This window comes from Euprymna scolopes, chromosome 44 (genome assembly GCF_053919585.1).
Source record: "Euprymna scolopes isolate OS-2025 chromosome 44, ASM5391958v1, whole genome shotgun sequence".
Taxonomy (NCBI): domain Eukaryota; kingdom Metazoa; phylum Mollusca; class Cephalopoda; order Sepiida; family Sepiolidae; genus Euprymna; species Euprymna scolopes.
This window is the reverse complement of record NC_136525.1, coordinates 11802949-11821857: the sequence shown is the minus strand read 5'-3', so window position 1 is coordinate 11821857 and position 18909 is coordinate 11802949. Positions and strand designations below refer to the sequence as shown.

Genomic DNA, 18909 nt, shown 5'->3' with positions numbered 1-18909 from the left:
TATTGCAAATATTCATACGATAATGAACAAGGCAGAAGATTAAAAAAAAAAAAAAGAATCTAAAAATTAATCCGTTTTACGGATGGGAATTACAAGACAATCTATTCAAAAGCTAAAAACAATACCATGCTTGTGGATTCACAAGATATAAATTCTTCCACTGTAGGCGCAAAGCAAAAAATAAAACTGTGAGAGGGAGGGGTAAAAAATTAATGTTGGAACGATTACTCGGAATCGGGAATCGGAAAAATCGAAACTTTTTGATGTTGGAATCGTTATCGGAATCGGAAAAAGTTGTGTTTATTTTCCGATGCCTAAAACGATTCCTTTAATTATCTTCTTTTTTTTTTTTTTTTTTTTTTTTGATATTTTTAAACAAAATCTTCCACTGCTGGTATTAATGCTAAAATAATAAATATTTATTAATTTTTTGTAACCATCAGTATAGCTAAAATCTATAAATAACCCCCACCACGTGTGGGCTTTTACGTTTGAGACAATATATGCACGTTTAACCTGTGTTTTTGCGGTAATCAAGCAAAAAAAAAGTACAATTTTATAGTTAAATATTTACAGATTTATGAAGAATCCGAATCGCGATCGATAAGTGTATCGGAATCGGTGATTTAGTACGGAATCGGTTATTATATCGGAATCGAAAAAAGTTGTTCTTATTTTCCGATGCCAAAAATGATTTTTTTAATTATCCTTTTTTTTTTAATTTGATATTTTTAAACAATATCTTTCACTGCTATTAGTAATGATAAACTAATAAATATTTATTGATTTTTAACTACCAGTAAAACTAAAATCTATAGATCAACCAACCACGTGTAGGCTTTTACGTTTAAGACAATATATGCACATTTAACGGGTGTTTTTTTTACGGTAATCGGAAAAAATAATAATGTTATAGTTAAACGTTTAGAGATTTATAAAGAATCCGAATCGCAATCGGTAATTGTATTGGAATCGGGGAAAATATTGGAATCGTCTCAGCACTAGTAAAAACGGGATAAAAAGTAAAATCATCATACAATACACGACTGAATAAACAACAACTGAAAACGTTCAAATAAAATACATTAACGTTTGTTTCAATAAATAAAATAAAATTCCAGATAAATATTGGGTCGGACTAAACCATAATTAATGCTGGTACTTTGGAAAAATAAAAAAATTAAAAAATTCGACAAAAATTTACTAAAACAAAATGCATAAATTATTACCGGTAACAGATTGAAATTTACGGGTGAAACTTACTTAAGTGTTTCCTTTAGGAAAAAAGGAAAAACGTTAAAAGGTTTTGTCATGCGGAATTCACAGAATTCAACCTATTTATCATTCCAATAAAAAATTTTGGCAATAAAATAGACGCTGCTAAATTCAGATGAGCTAAAAAAAAAAAAAAAAAAAGTTAAAAGAAAAATTCCAAGATTTTTTTTTTTTTTTTTTCAGAACTTGGATTTAAGTTCGCTTAAAAGAATGTAATGCCAGTTTTTCGACCTAAAAGACTGGTATCTCATGCGTCGGTAGAAGTCATTGATATGGAGCTAGAACGACGATGAAAACAAAAATAAAGCAAGGCAGCAAATGCAAAGTATAAACTAAACTAAACTAAAATAAAATAAAATAGAATTAGCACCTATTCTTCTACTGGTCTTAATGATTGTTTAAAAGAAATAAATTATTTGCAAATCACAGTGGAAGAAACTTATGCCGGATTATTAACCGTTAATTAACAGAAAGGATTATTTAACGAGACTAAAGGTGGAACCCGACAGTTTACAACAAACGATGGATACAATCTTAGATGATCTGGACTTCGTGACAGCTTATTTACATGATACTAGCAGAATGACCCGACGTTGCCCGGGATTGAATGATAATCAACGAATATGTCACACTCCTCTATTTTCATTGTCATTGAAATCAATGAAATAGCTCATTTTTCAGTCAAATCGATTGATTGCCTGCTCTAGTTAGGGTCTCATCGCGATGCACCTGGAGGAAGCTTCACATGCCACTCACAGTCATTGAGTTCACAATACATTGTAGTTTACATTGCACTGTAGAGAACCTACTGTTGATTTTATGAAATTATTTTTTTTATATATAATGGCTTGCATTAAAGTTTAAAATGCACAAATCAAGTATCATGCTTCAATTGTATTCTAAACATATAAATATATTTTCGCCTATATTGCACTGTAGAGAACCTATGTGGATTTTATAAAATTATTTTTTATATAATGGCTTGCATTAAAGTTTAAAATGCTTCAATTGTGCTCTAAACAGAAACATTCATTTTCAAATGCGCCCTTGTCATATCAAAGAACCTGCTGTTGATTTTATTTGCCTAGCATTACTGGTTGTGTGGTGATGATAAGTTGAATTTAAGTTTAAAATGGAAAAGTTAAGTATCATTGTAAATCTCTAGTGGTTAACGTGTGCATAACATTTAAAGAACTGTTTATAAGACATTCTATACAGAAATAGAAAAGAGGTTTGCCTTTTTTCTGGTGTTCTTGGCCTTCGGGCCAGGACGGTCACGAATCGGCCACCTTTGTGGCCTTCTCAAACCCAACCCCTAGGTAGAAGGTCGTCGTAGACTGAGGGGGGAGTCTAAGTTCTTCTCCAAATGCCGGACCGCTCTTAGAGCTTTGCCGGGGACCAGTGTCCTCGATCAGCCAAGAAAGAAACTTTATCGGGAGCTAGTGGAGGGGACCGCGAAGGATCCGCGGATGGGATGGTCGATTGAGGTTGTCCATTCTCATTGGAGTTGGGTGCCGGGATGGGAGATTCTGAACAACTCGGAATTTTCCCTCACCTGGCGACTGGTCCGTAACGCGCTGCCCCTTCTCGACGAACTCTGCCGGTATAAAGAACATACGAGGAGCTTCTGTCCGCGCTGTGACGAACGCGAGCCCGCAACGATCAGGCACGCGTTTTTTTGTTGCAGCTGGATCCAGCCCTTATTGGAGTACGTCGGGGGGGGGGGGGTAACGGCTCGCATCGATGCCGAATGTCCGCTCGATCTTAACGAAGGTTATTTTGTGTACAACATGGAGCCGCTGTTCCCCAGGGAGGAAAGAATGGTTTTCCTGGCGATCCTGGTAGTAGCGCGCATGGTGATTTGGATCACGCACCTCAAGTTGGTCCGCGAAGAGACATCTGTTCCGGATCGGGATCTGATCGTTTACTTTAAACATTTGCTTAAGGTAAAGATCAGATGCGATTGGAGGAGGTGGCCTAGAGTGGAATTTGACAAGAGGTGGGTGCACAGCACTAGTCTGTGCATCTGTCGAGGAGCCAAGTTTCAATACGTGTTCCCTCCTTAAGCATGGCACGGGCGGTGCTGGGTCCTTTGGAACCCATCCCGCTTAGGTTCTAGCTAAGTCATTTTAAGAAGACTCTTGACTGGTGGTACAAATGAGATCCTGTTCCTGACTTTATGTTTTGGTACTAGAGAACCTCTGAGTCTGCCCATCCCCTTTGTGCCACATCCTTGTTTTTTCAACATCCCCGGTCACTCCCCTACTCAGAGGTCACCTTCCAACCTCCCTCCACCCGTTGCTTTGTTTTCTCCCACTTCCATTAAGGTATTTTCCCTCAATCCCCACTAGGGATCGCCCTGCTTGTTTTCGGTTCCCCGGAAAACAGTGGGGGATCTAGTCACCTAGATTAGTACAGGAGGGCCTCACTAACAACCCAGTAGGATTTATCTTTTGTTTTTGATATGAACACTTTTGATTAGTTTTCCCCACTCCACGAACAATCTTTCTCTTAATTCAAAAACTTTTTATTTTCTAATGAAATTGAATTTTATTTTTTCACACATGCACACATACACACACACACACACACAAAATTTAAAAAAAAAAATGCATACACAAACACACATACAACTGTTTATAAATTGTAAATATGGTTTTGATTCTTAAACGCTGAGGATTTATTAGTTAGATTAAGATCCATAGAGTGAATGAGGTATTTTGGTAAATGTTGCCAGTCAAGAGTAAGACTCCAAAGTCTACATTTATTACTTTTTAATCACTTTAGTCACAAAGACCCTGAACCCTTCCCCTCCCCAATCTCTTGTAGGGCCTTGTGCCTAATTTTGTTGTTTAAAGATCTTTTGTTTTTTACTTAATTGTATTTTCAAAATTTTAAAAGCAATAAAATATATAAACAAGATCAAAGTGTAGTATCTGTTCCGGCAGATACTGCACTTAAGATAATTTGTACCAGTCAATGGAGGGGAAACCCTCTATACTGGGACAATTATTATTTTTGGTAACCAGAGTGACCCCTTTTAGGGGAGCTGGTTTTTACCTCACATTAAAAACGGCTTTGTGCCTAATTTGCTCAGTGGGGGAGCAAATAAATACCATCTGTTCCGGCAGATACTGCACTTAAGATAATTTGTACCAGTCAATGGAGGGGAAACCCTCTATACTGGGACAATTATTATTTTTGGTAACCAGAGTGCCCCCTTTTTGCCTACTTTTAGGGGAGCTGGTTTTTACCTCACATTAAAAACGGCCTTGTGCCTAATTTGCTCAGTGGGGGAGCAAATAAATACCATCTGTTCCGACAGATGCTGCACTTAAGATAGTTTGTACCAGTCGATGGAGGGGAAACCCTCTATACTGGGACAATTATTATTTTTGGTAACCAGAGTGCCCCCTTTTTGGGGAGCTGGTTTTTACCTCACATTAAAAACGGCCTTGTGCCTAATTTGCTCAGTGGGGGAGCAAATAAATACCATCTGTTCCGGCAGATGCTGCAAGCTATGACTAGCTATGACTAGCAAAGACCAGATGTGGGGGCAACTCCACATGCCTGACCTTTAACCAGCTCCCATTTCCCACCTCTCGGGAGCTGGTTCCCCTTTTTCCCTTCCCCCTCCCTTCACTCTTCACATTAAAAATTGGCCTTGTGCCTAATTTGCTCGGTGGCGGAGCAAATAAATACCATCTGTTCCGGCAGATACTGCAAGCAAAGACCATTGCCCTTGTGGCAATCTTCTGGTCCATGTAGGGGCAACCCTACTTGGGCCAGCCGGTAAATCCCTATCCAGCTCCCATTTCCCACCTCTCGGGAGCTGGTCCCCTTTTCCCTTTCCCCTCCCCTTCACTCCCCACATTAAAAATCGGCCTTGTGCCTAATTTGCTCGGTGGGGGAGCAAATAAATACCATCTGTTCCGACAGATACTGCAAGCAAAGACCATATGTTGGGGTAACTCCACATATCAGACTTTGGTCAATGAAGGGGCAACCCTTCATACCAATTGTCACTATCCAGCTCCCCTACTCCTCGGGGAGTTGGTCCCCATTTCCCCTTCACCCCTCACATTAAAAATCGGCCTTTTGCCTAATTTGCTCGGTGGGGGAGCAAATAAATACCTCAAAGTGTAGTATCTGTTCCGAGGGGCAGCCCTTCATACCAATTGTCACTATCCAGCTCCCATTTCCCACCCATCGGGAGCTGATCCCCTTTCCCTCCCCCTTCCTCTCTCTCTCTCTCCACATTAAAAAAACGGCCTTGTCTCTAATTTGCTCAGTGGGGAAGCAAATAAATACTTCTTGGCCTTCGGGCCGGGATCAAAGTGTAGTATCTGTTCCGCAGATGCTGCACTTAAGATAATTTGTACCAATCAATGGAGGGGAAACCCTCTATACAGGGGCAATTATTATTTTTGGTAACCAGAGTGCCCCCTTTTTGCCTACTTTTAGAGGAGCTGGTTTTTACCCCACATTAAAAACGGCCTTGTGCCTAATTTGCTTTGGTGAGGAAGCAAATAAATACAATAAGACATTTTATACATATCGCAAAACATTGAAAGGGGGCGATATCTTCTCGCCAGAATGGTTCCATTCAGCCGCTCTTTGGCTAACCTGTTTGAATCATCGGACCTGGAACAAAAATCATCAACTAATACGAAGAAACCGACCAACACAGAAATCTAATATATAAAAGGCTATATGGCTGTCGGTCTGTCTGTCTCCATATTTTTAAACTATCTCCTCCAAAACTAAAAGCAGCAGAGTGGCACTAGGGGCCTCAAATTATTATATTTTTATGGGCTGTTCTTTTATGGGTCTGTAGCCGGTTAAAATTGTTTTCAAGGGGTCAAAAATGGATAAAAATTGAAAAAAACAGACATTTTGTACATTCATCTTAGTTTATTTTTAATTTTAAATTTTAATCAGTTTGTGTGCGTGTTTCATCGGTACAGTGGTAACGTCACAAGCTTTGAATGCTACAGTTTCGGTCTCAATTCTCGCTGATGGCACTTAAATACTGTTTTTATACTTTTGAAATCACGGCTCTATAAAATGAGTCAACATTGAAAAAAAAATCGTTAAACATTTTATACATTCATCTTAGTTTATTTTTAACTTTAAATTTTTAACCAGTTCATATGTGTGTCACGTAAGTACAGTGGTAAGGTCATCAGTATTGAATGCTACAGTTCCGGTTTCGATTCTAGCTGATGTCACTCAGATATTTTTTTTTAATCTTTTGAAATCACGACCCTATAATAATATATATATGAAATCTGGACAAATTAAAATATCATATTTAAGCGTATTTTATGCCCGGGCAAAGCCGGGTGCCCCCCCTCTCAACTCTCTAGTCATCGATAAAATAATATTTACACATCTTTATTCCGGTAGTCCCTTTCTTCTCAAAGTTGCAAGCACCGTTCTTAGTTCCATTTCCAGTCTGTTGGATTCTACCCGCCTTCTGGTTGCTCGGAGAAACCAACTTCTTTTGTCAGCTCCAAAGACCTAACTCAACTAATCCTAACCTTAACCCTAACCCTAATCGGTCTCATGCTAAGATCCCCGTTATCTTAAGTGGCCTCTACGTCATACCACACCAGACGGCTAGAGGTCAGACCTATTTTTAAATTATTGTTATTAATTTAATCGTTCTAAAACCTATTTTGCTTATAATATTCATCTAAACGTTATCTTTTTCGTTTATATTCAAATAAACATTTATTTACACTAGAATTAAATTTAAAAAACAATTCATTTATCATATAAGGCTAGAAAGGTTATCTGGTATAGTCCGGCATTACTGATGCTGCATCACTATAAACTCCAGTCTTTGACAAAACGTACCTGAAAAAAACGCCGGAGGTTACGTCGGCCGAAACGTTGCGGGAATAACATAAACGAGAATAAATCAGATGATTAATTCTGTAAAAAAAAAAAAAAAAAGAAAATCAAAATAATTATTTGATTTTATTTTCCCATTCCATTTTTTCTAAGCAGATTTTCAGACCGCCATTTTAACATATTTTTTCGCATTAGAGGAAGTTAAAAAAAAAAGAAGATAATTATACACGTAAATTTATTTCCATCAAGCTAATTGAAATGTTTTCTCAATTGTTTTTACACTCCGTTTCCAGCGCTGTTTATTAAAGAAATAGTTTGCCATTTTTTTTTTCCAGAACAGATGTTATGGAAAGTTACCAAATAGGAATAACTAGCAAGGCTAACTGACGTTGCCCGGTGGAAAATCTAATTTAGAAAACTTACTATGTCTATTTATCTGTCTGTCTGTTTCCATTTTTTTTTTTTTTCAAAATGCATCTCCACTGAGACGCAAGGTTGCAGAACGGCGTGAGGTAGGTCAAATGATTGAATTTTTTGTGTAACGTTGTTTTATGGGTATGGGTTTTACACCCGAACAAAGCCGAGCGCCTCCCCCCCCCTTCTAGTCATCGATAAAATAATGTTTACGTTTCTTTATTCCGCTAGTCCCTCTCTGCTCAAAGTTGCAAGCTGTGTTCTTTTTCACATTTCCAGTCTGTAAAAGTAAAAATTGCTTCTAAGAGGAAAAAATTGAAAAAAAAAAAAACAAACAAAAAAACAGTAGAACTTGGCACGCATAAGTCGACTAAACTTGTTATTTGCACACATGCGTAAATAGTTATTTATACGTTGAAGTCAGTTCATTTTTAACTATGAATTATATATCTGAGAATAGCTCAGACGGTAACTAATAAAACTGGATCGCAATATGTTTTGGTTTCGATTCTAGCTGATGGCATCCTAATCGTATTTTTGTTTCAATTTTAAAATCTCTATTATTTATTAGGTACAATATAATAATCACACAAAATAATAAATACAAAATTGCATAAATTAGAATGTTATATTTTCGTGTTTTTTAGGACCGGGCAACAGATACGTCCTGCTGGTTGTAACATATTTTTATTCAAGTTTATATCTTTTTATCGTTCTCTATCCGCCTCCCTATCTTTCTTTCCCGCGTTCCTCTTCCCTCATTTTCCCTCTTTCACCAGCTTTTCTTCTTCTCCGAGCAGTGGAGGCTTTGGGGAGTGTGGAGGCACCCTTTAATTGCCATTGCTCCCAGGTCCACTCTGACTCTGAGTGGTAGTACCTGTTTAGAGTTCCAACTATGGGTTAAATAGAAACCGACTTGAAAACAAATATATTCTATTAAAAAAAAAATCCTTCAAAATCACTGGATTCGGCATTAAATAACCTGAAAAGGGTTGATATGCCGTAAAACAGAAACAACCAACCAATCTCCGCTCAGAACATTCCTCGCTCTAGACATACACATCCATCTACACGCAAACAGTTCTAGTTATGTATAGATCTTTCGAGGAAAGAGTTGGCATAAGGGAATTAACTGCTTGATAAAAATAATCAGAATTACTTCCCCTTAGTAATTAAAATAGCTGGGAAACCGTCTCCCTGGCAAAATCTGAATAATTGGTAAGGGAATTAATTCCTTGATAAGAAAAATCAGAACTACTTCAGCTTATTAGTCAAAATAGCTGGGGAACATTTTTCTAAATGAATGAATCGACATAAGGGAATTGACTCCTTGATAAAAAAAAATCAAAATTACTTCCTCTTATTAATTGAAATAGCTGGGAAACATTTTTCTAAATGAATGAATCGACATAAGGGAATTAACTTTTTGATAAAAAAAATAACCAGAATTACTTCCCTACTTCCCCTTAGTAATAAAATAACTGCCGAAATCAGAATAATTTGCTAAATTCTAGACATTATTAATACAGGGCAACGGACTTTGTAGGTGTTTGTTTTGTAGTTTTAACTTTCAGCTGTACATACAAAAATACATCCACAAGAATAAAGATTGGTGATATGAAATTGTTCTTATCAAAAAAAAAAAATGAAGAACACTATGGGAATACTTAAGGCAATCTAAGTTTATTACTAACTATCAAAGCGTTACTACCATCCAACAAGGGAGACTACTCAACTTTGTTCACAGTGCGATGATCTCCGGAAGTGAAACTGGCGAATGACGGTTGAAGCACTACCACCGAGAGACAAGACCTGTTAACTGAAAAATTACGTCATACAAAGTAGGCAAAGCAAATACGATCTGTCGAGCACTTAAACTGTCGATAATGAATGTATAATGTTCTTATTCATGAAAGTCTTTGTTTGGACAATCAATTCTGGTGTTCTGATTCTCTTACTCCTCCCACACCTCTTATCACAAACTCACAGACTCCTTGCCTTACTTGAATCTCTTATGCCACTATAAAAATTGATGCTTGATTCATGCAAGATGGTCCAAAATCAGTCTGGAGCATTCTATACTTTTCTGTGGCATTTTTCTAAGTTTAAAATATAATTTTATTGCATATCGTTCTTCTAAAGAATGCAGTTTTAAAATTCACCATCTATGACAATCAGGCTTTAGTAGGATGTATTCCAATTCCTGTTGCGGCTGTTCATTTGAACCTGAAATCATAAAAATTCGTCAATCATCTCATAAGATGTATAGCAGTAACAAACTGAATTTTGAAGAGTCTACGACAATTTTAAATATTTGTACTAAAGTCAGAAAACTTATTGAAGGTGCCTTCTGTGACAATCAGGCTTTAGTAGGATATATTCCAATTCCTGTTGCGGCTGTTCATTTGTCAGAAAACTTATTGAAGGCACCTTGTAATCCTTTTTTTTTTTTAGTCAATTATTAGTTTTTGTGTTTTTATTTTATTCAATCTTTTAATTTCAGGTCAAGAAGAATGCGTCCGACTTCTGTTGCACGAATATAAAAAAATCCGAGTGGATCACGCAAATAAAGCCGGGTTCACGGCTCTCATGAAAGCCAGCATCCAGGGTCGAACAAAGTGCGCCAAACTACTGCTCTTCGCAGGTAGGTGTAGAAAATGCGATCAGCCGCCGGCGAAAATAATCCTTTATGCTTCAGATGCGCGGTTGTGATTCGAAAGCGTTATTCCGTTTTTGAAACTTCTGCATTCATGTTTTGCTTTATTTTTTTATTTTTTTTTCAGGACGATTTTTTTTTGGGGGGGGGGATTTGAAAACGTCCACTCAGAACAGGGAGATACAATTCAAGAAGCTCATTCAAAAGTTCAAATTTTGTAAAAAATAAAATAAAATAAAAACATTTTGGTTCTTCTCTGTCATTTTAGCAAAATCCGAAAAATATGAATTTCAAGTGGAATCAACGGTATCTACTGAATTGTCGTGTCACAGTAATGAAAATATCCAAAAATTACGAAAAACGATAGGATAGAAAATTAATTATTAATGAAAATATTTTTCGAAAAAATTTCAAGTTTGTATATAAATTTTCATATACGGCACAATCACGTTAACACACCGGTTTTCGCCAGATCACCGAAGTTAAGCAGCGTTGAACCTGGCCAGTACCAGATGGGTGACCATTTGGGAAGGCTGTATGTACCGTGAGGTAAAAATACCAAGTTGGAAAACTGGCGCGGTCTATCCTTCTCGTGGTGGGCAACTCATCTAGTGATTACGTCATGATAAAAAAATACCCTTGATGACCTTGGCGAAGCATTTGTTCACGTTTCACCTGTGCCTACTGGCATTGGATGAAACAACAACATATAAATTAATAGCATGGATCCAGGGGAAGTAACTCTGTCCGTCTTATTAAAATTAATGGTGGATGACACGCAATCATCTATTTGTGTAAAGTACATGTCTTACGTAGTAATGCAGTAATATTTAGTTAATTGTGACATCTTAATTGAGTAAGTATTATTTTTTTTAATGAAAACTTTTTTTTTTCGTCTGTCTAATTTCGCTACAATAACGCAAGAAACACGGACATTTTTCATGTAATGGCAGCTTACATTCATTCCAGAAGAATACAAAAAAATGCCCGTATTAGGGTTTGTTTTACTGTACACATAGATTCGAAAAGGTTGTCAAAAAAATATATAACAAATAAATGTTATCAAAGGCAAGATAAGTTACTTTTCTACCCAACTGGATAGTTTTTTAGTGTTTTTATTCAATGTAACATGTTTATTCAGTTCGAAAAACAAAAAATGTCCTCAAAAACTAAAATGTACAACTGCCATCTTTTTTCTTTTTTTCTTTTTAATACCTTGATAAATGGTCGCCATTTGTGCGTGAGGTCGCCAAGCTAATCAATAACCTTTATTCCAGTAAAGCAACTGGCCCTGATGGTATTCCAATTATAGTGTTAAAAAAGCTATAACCAGAACTTGCCCCCATACTTACCAAACTGTTTAAGCGTTGCCTTAAGGAGAAGTGCTTTCCAACACCCTGGAAAACCTCATAAGTATGCCCTGTATTTAAGAATTCAGGTGATAAGTCATCTCCCTCTCAATACAGAACAATAAGTCTCCTGTGTGTCATGAGTAAGTTGCTGGAATCCATATTAAATAGAGAAGTAGCCAACCACCTCAGCAGAAATAACCTTCTTAGTTACACGCAATATGGTTTCCCTTCTGCTAGATCTACAGCTATGCTAGATCTATGTGCTAACGGTTATATCTCATAGAATTAGCGAATCTCTCGACAAAGGTTTCATTTCTAGGGCAATTGCTCTTGACATATCAAAGGCCTTCGATAAGGTATGGCATAAAGGCCTACTTCACAAGATTTCCAGCTACGGTATAACTGGAAATGTTTTCTCAATCATTAAATAATTTCTCTCTGATAGGCTCATAAGAGTAGTGGTTGATGGGCAGAAATCAGAGGCCCACAGTATTAATGCTGGAGTCCATCAGGGGTCCATCCTGGACCCAACCCTCTTCTTGATCTACATCAATGATCTTCCAAAACACATACTAAAATCGTTCGTTGACATCTATGCTGATGACACGACTATCTATGGCAACACATCAAAGGCCGTAAGTGACAATGTTCTCTCTGATTCTCTCTCTTCAGATCTTGAGCGCGTGGTACAGTGGGGGAATAGGTGGCTGGTTACCTTTAATGCATCCAAAACCAAGCTCCTATCATTACCCCATCAACGCTCTGATCCCCATCTGGCATCGATTGAAATGAATGGCTCTCGTCTAGGGGAGGCTCCATGTTTTGATAAGCTTCTGGGCTTGACCTTTACTCCTGATCTGAAATGGAACGCATACATCAATTCGGTGGCCAAGGTCGCTGGGAAAATGGTGGGATCCTTCTACCGCTCCAGAAGATATCTCACTAGTGATGCAATTTTCTATCTATATAAAAGCACACTGCGTCCAAAGATGGAGTACTGCTGCCACATCTGGGCAGGAGCTGCTAAAAACAGCATATCCTGCCTTGACAGAGTACAAAATAGACTTCGTGGCTTAGTGGGGGATGCCCTTTTCTCTTCCCTGCAACCTCTCTCCCACAGAAGAGACGTTGCGAGCTGTCTGCTTTATCGTTATTTCCATGGAAAGTGCTCGTCTGAGCTCCATTCTCTGGTCTCTCCACGCCAATCTTTCACGAAAAACACCTGACTAGCTGAAACCACTGTCAATAATTTTCCCCACTCTTTGTCCGTGCCTAAATCAAAACGTAGATTCCATGAACAAAGCTTCTTTCTTAGAACTGCACGCCTGTGGAACTCTCTGCCGCTTGCATGTCCCCCCCCCCGAATTCAACACAAACAAATTCCTGATGAACCGCCCCCTTAAGTAATGACACTCTATCAAACCTCCAATACTAACGATTACTATGAAACTATCCCATTGATTACTTTACACACAATAACCCTTATCCTCGAGTGGCTTCTGGGCCTTGCTAAGTGGTGACCACCATGTAAAAAAAAAGATGAACCGGAAGTGCCCAGTATTTTATTGTTAATGTTCCCTGTGAACATACGCCCGCTGTTTTATAAATTTATGCTTGCTCGAAATCACTTTGTATTGTCTCTAGTCTTCTTTGGTGCTAAATTTCGTGATTACGTCGTTATTTGTGCCCATCTTTGGGATTTCGACCTGATTTGTTCCTAGTCTTGTGATTTCGACGTGATTTGTGTCTAGTATCATGATTTCGAGGTGAGTTGTGCCTAGTCTCTTGGTTTGTGCTTGATCTTAGTGATTTTGTCAGAATTTGTATCTAGTCTCATGCTTTCGACGTGATTTAAGCCTAGTACCGTGCTTTCGACGTGATTTGTGTCTAGTCTCGTGAGTTCGTCGTGATTTGTGCCTAGTTTCATAATTTCGTCGTAATTGTGTCTAGTTTCGTGATTTGAGCTTGGTCTTGTGATTTCGACGGGATTTGTGCCCAGTCTCGTGTTTACAACGTGATTTGTGTCCAGTCTCGTGTTTACGACGTGATTTGTGTCCAGTCTCGTGTTTACGACGTGATTTGTGTCCAGTCTCGTGTTTACGACGTGATTTGTGTCCAGTCTCGTGTTTACGACGTGATTTGTGTCCAGTCTCGTGTTTACGACGTGATTTGTGTCCAGTCTCGTGTTTACGACGTGATTTGTGTCCAGTCTCGTGTTTACGACGTGATTTGTGTCCAGTCTCGTGATTACGACGTGATTTGTGTCTAACCTCATGATTACATGATTTGCAACAAATTCCCTCATTAAGTGGTCATTTACGTTTAGTTTTGTAATTTTTGTCTGATCTCGTGGTATCGTCGTGCTGCGTTTAGTTTCGGTATCAAGTCGTGAAATCCCCACCCACCCTTGCGATTTCGTCGTGATTTTTGCCAAGTCTCGCCATTTCTCCAATTCTCTAAGCATTGCTTCCGTTTTCGCCGTTATCAAACTGATATTTCTACAATTTACTTATGTATTTGCAGGGGCGTCTTCAAAACTCCGAGATTACGGCCGGAAACTATGTGCTGAAGAATGGGCGCGCTTCACTGGACGCCAAGTCTGCGCGGACGCAATCAGCAAATTCACGAAGGCCAAGCGGTTTGTGCTCAGATCTCGCTTCCAGATGACACGCAACAAAAGTTGCAGCGAACCAGATCTTTCCATACAAGATGCCGTCGAAGGTCCTGACGTCAACGATCATCACCTCGACAACGGATCACATCACAGAAACCGACAGGGCTGGTTCCGAAAGAAATTCAAGAAAATACTGCATATCCCCCTGAACGCTTTTTCGCGTCAAGGTCACGAGACAGATCTCGGCAGCAGCCCGTTCCAGATGATCGCCAGATGTGTGTCCACGCCGTTAATTCCGGGTGCCATCTCACCGTCGGATTCACCGCCGTTGGCACGACGAAACAACAGCAGCGAATGTGTGAAAATACCCCGGGTGGAGGTGACGTGTGCGGACATGGTTATCGGGCTGAAACAACTTGACAAAAGGGCTGACAATAGCGCGAAATATGCAGACATGACACCAAAGAAGGCGACAGATCAAAGATGAACCCCCCCCCCCATACACACACATACATTTGTCGACGTTTTCATTGAACTCTTTGGTGGATCATAAAAACAGGTGCCTCGAAATCCGCAGCAAACGCTGTCAGATAAGAAAAAATCGCATTTATATAAACGTGTCCCGCTTATTAAACCCGACATTCTGTTTTAGTAATAATCAAATTGGTATAAACAGGTGACTCGAAGTCCGCAGCAAACACTGTCAGATAGAAAAAAAAATCACATTTATATAAATATGTCCTGCCTAATACACCCGAAATCCTGTTTTAGTTTTTAAAAAGTAATCAAATTGCATAAAAGAAAACTTGTTAAATATTTTGAAGGTGAATCGGAAAAAGACAGGTGCCTCGAAGTCCGCAGCAAACGCTGTCAGATAAAAGAACTTCGCATTTATATAAATATTTACTTAACCCGACAAATAACTAATCAAATTGGCATAAAAGAAAATTTGCCAAATTTTTGAAGATGAATTGAAAAACAGGTGACTCGAAGCCCGCAGCAAACGCTGTCAGATAAAAAAAAAATAAATCGCATTTATATAAACATGTCCCGCAAGAGTTTTTGGCCTTCGGGTCAGGATCAAAGTGCGGTATCTGTTCGGATTCTGCACTTAACTGTTTTCCTCGCTTTTTTTATCTCAGTTAATGGAGGAGAAATCCTTTATGAGATACATTTTTTTTTTTTTGTTACTGACCAGAGTACGCCATTTTGGGGAGCTGGATTCCCGCCACATAAAAAACCGACATTGTGTCTAACTCTGACCTCGTTAGGAGGCAAGTAAACAAAAAAATTAAATAAATAAAACAAATAAATAATCAAATTGGCATAAAAGAAAATTTGTTAAAGTTTTGTAGGTGAATCGGAAAAAAAACAGGTGACTCGAAGTCCGCAGCAAACCTTGTCAGATAAAAAAAAAATTCGCATTTATATGAAAATGTCCCGTTTACTAGATTGGAGTTCCCGTTTTAGTTTAAAAGTAAGTAATCAAGTTAGCATTAAATTTTGGGGTGCTCCTTGGCCGTTGAGTTCCATGGCGGCCAGCATATTTATTTAATAGCAACTCCCTTAAAAAAGGCAAGCGTATGCGCGGATAACATTTTAAATTTATTTATTTACTTACGTTTGCTTGTTAACATTTTAAAAGAATATTAGAAAGAAAAGTAACTAAACCATTTATCGATAATTTCTCACTTTTACAAACAGGCAGATTTGCTGTGTAGTTGTACAAATATCCTCGAACCATGTAATCAATAAAACGGGCTCCTTCGATAAATACCGATATATCGCTTAATGTAAACAGAAGTTTATCTACTGTAAAATTAAACCAAAATTTTATTTTTATTGTTGAATGTTTTTAATTTTAAATTATAAAAATAAAACACATTTAATCATTTTAAAACTTCATTTTTCATTATTTATTTTCGAGAACAATATCTACTGAAAATTAAACCAAATAAAATTGTGAAGGGGGGAGGAGTTGTCCCAAATTTAACCGAGGTTTTCTTATTTAGCAAAACCTATTTTTAAGAAAATTGTGGAATGTAACTTAATGTAAACATTTACCAAAAAGTTAACCGCGCATGTGAATTAAAAATATTGTTAAATAACAAAAAATGTTTGTAAGCCAGTAAATAAATAAATGTCATCCGCGCATGCGCTAGACTTTGTAAGTGAGCAGCTATTAAATAAATATGCTGACCGCCATGGAACTCAACGCCCAAGGAGTACCTATTTTTGTAACCATTTTTTTAATATCTTATATACAAAAATAAAGCAAATGCTTGATTATTTTTGTCATAAATTAAGAAAATAAAACCTATGAATGATTAATAGGTATCTCCAACGCGAGACACATATTTAACCCCCGCTATATGTAACAGGATGTAACTTTATTATAAGTCGTAATTAATTAATTAATTATTAATTAATATATATATAAAATGAACTCATTTTCCCCCTCTGATTTTGACTTTAATAGGATAAAAAATGAAGACATTTCATGGAAATGTAATATGCACAAACTGTAGCACAATATCTGAGGTGTGTTATAGGCATATTACCTCTCCACTTCCTCGATAATCGTAGATTCCTATATTTTTTCTGCTGAGAGTTAACTGCCACAATCGGTTAAAATCAATGGAAGTAGTAAAATCTTTTCTCTCTAAATAATTCCTCCTTCCACCGCCACCACTTACACCGTTTCTGGGGTCGTTCACAAGTGACAGTTACGAAGGAACACCGGTTTGGGTTTTCTTTACTTCGTAGTTGCTTAAAAAACTAGAATGGAATTTTAACGTTCCTTTTCCTTTTTTGCTTTCTACTGGGTGAAACACACCATGGATTTAACCGAATCGAAGGGTTATTTATGCCATTTTTTATTATATATATAAAATGAACTCATTTTTCTCCTCTGATTTTGACCTTAATAGGATTAAAAATCAAGACATTTCATGCAAATGTAATATGCACAAACTGTAGCACAATATCTGAGGTGTGTTATAGGCATATTACCTCTCCATTTCCTCGATAATCGTAGATTCCTATATTCTATCGGCTGAGAGTTCACGGCACAAGTCTACTTCTTTGCGAAGTAAACTTGTTTATCGCGCATAAAAACATGGCCGATGCATAATACAGGTCTTTATATCGCGATAACTGTTGTTGGGTACAAATCACCCCATAGTTGAGTACTAAGTGATTCAACCAGTCCTATGAATAACACTGGTTTCAGAGACTAAAGGAAGACATTCATACCATTTTAACCGCATGCTACGAACATACCACTTTAGTGGCTCCTGTATGCTTTATGATAAATACATATTATATTTTATACACTTTACACTACTTGTGGTTTCTTTCATTTGTGACCCCTAGCACGGGTCTACAACAATAACTACTTGTCTCTGCAAAATTTAAATGTGATTTTTAGGCACCTCCAAAAGTCACCATAGAATTACCCCCTATATGTAAAACGATGTAATTTTATTATAAATTAATATTATCGATATAACTTTTGTACGATTTAAAAGGAAGGCAAATAAGCTAGTAATAATTTTTAAAAAAATTTTTTCATCGTACGAAAATAATGGAAATTCGAGAAGAAAATCGTGTTTACGTAATTAACGCTTTAAAACAACGTTCCCATGTAATAGGCATATCGAACGCGAAAACATGCCTGTGTTTAAGAAATCGGCGCTTCTACACTATCGGAACGAAATTTTGTAGTCGATGAATGGAGTTTTCAGATTTAAAAAAAAAAACAATGGTTTCAACCGATTTTTTTCAATTCTAATAAGTTACAATGTTAGCTTCCAAATTACCTGAATATTATTGAATTATTAAAAAAACAACTTTAATCGTGTTAGCAGGTGAAAAATTGCCGCCATCTTGTTTAAATTGAAACAGAAAATTGCTTTCCTTTTGAACTCTCCTGTGTCTTACATAAGCAAATAGGATCATTTTCTTCAAATCCTATTTTTTTATTTTCTTTAATAAATAATTTTCTACCTTATCGATTTTCGTAATTTTTGGATATAATCATCTTAAAAATACGAGGAAAACGTAGATACCACTGTTTTCATGTGAAATTCAGTTTTACGATTTCCCAAATGTCGTTCTAATAGTATAAAAGCGCCAATAAATCTAGCAAAATTCAGCTAGTGGTCCGATTTTCATTAAATTTTCGATACTTATCCATTTTAGAATTAAATTGTATATAAAATCCAGTTTCCGTAAAATAGTAAAAATAGAGGGAAAATATTTTTTAGTGCATGTTCCCTCGACCCCGTATTTATTTTTCGAAAATTGAACAAAATATATTTAAATTAACTGAAATTTCTATTTATTATGAAACATAAGAGTTCAAATAAGTAAAACATTTATTTTTTTAAATTTAAATACACGTATTGAACAAAAACTTACCTTGAAGTTGCAATTAAAAATTGATATAAATTTAATATTATTATGTTTTTAATAGCGTTTTTTTTTTCTAATAAAAAATATACTATTACCAGTCCAATTGTCAAGAAAAAGAAACTTCCTAACAATTCATTAATTTTTAAAAGATTAAAACGATTAAAATTCCATTATTTCAAAATGTTCCGTTACAACATAGATTATTAATTGTGTTTATTTTTTTTTAATATTAAGTTTTAATATAAACATGGCTCTTGTCAGCTATTTTATCGCCAGATTAAAACCGATTCGAAAATATTATTGCACAAATATTAAGCATTTTG

The 18909-nt window shown here is 36.8% G+C and overlaps 1 protein-coding gene across 3 annotated transcripts in view; it reads left to right on the top strand.

Annotated features, from left to right (window-relative positions):
* The window catches only part of LOC145268690 (uncharacterized), a 307214-nt gene extending 292418 nt beyond the window's left edge, over positions 1 to 14796 (top strand). For all 3 annotated transcript variants that reach the window (XM_080124205.1, XM_080124202.1, XM_080124204.1), the window contains 2 exons: positions 10052 to 10192; positions 14080 to 14796. In XM_080124205.1, coding sequence (XP_079980331.1) covers positions 10052 to 10192; positions 14080 to 14657 — 719 coding nt within the window. In that variant the 3' untranslated portion in view covers positions 14658 to 14796. The remainder of the gene's footprint in view (positions 1 to 10051; positions 10193 to 14079) is intronic.
* The last annotated feature ends 4113 nt before the right edge of the window (positions 14797 to 18909 follow it).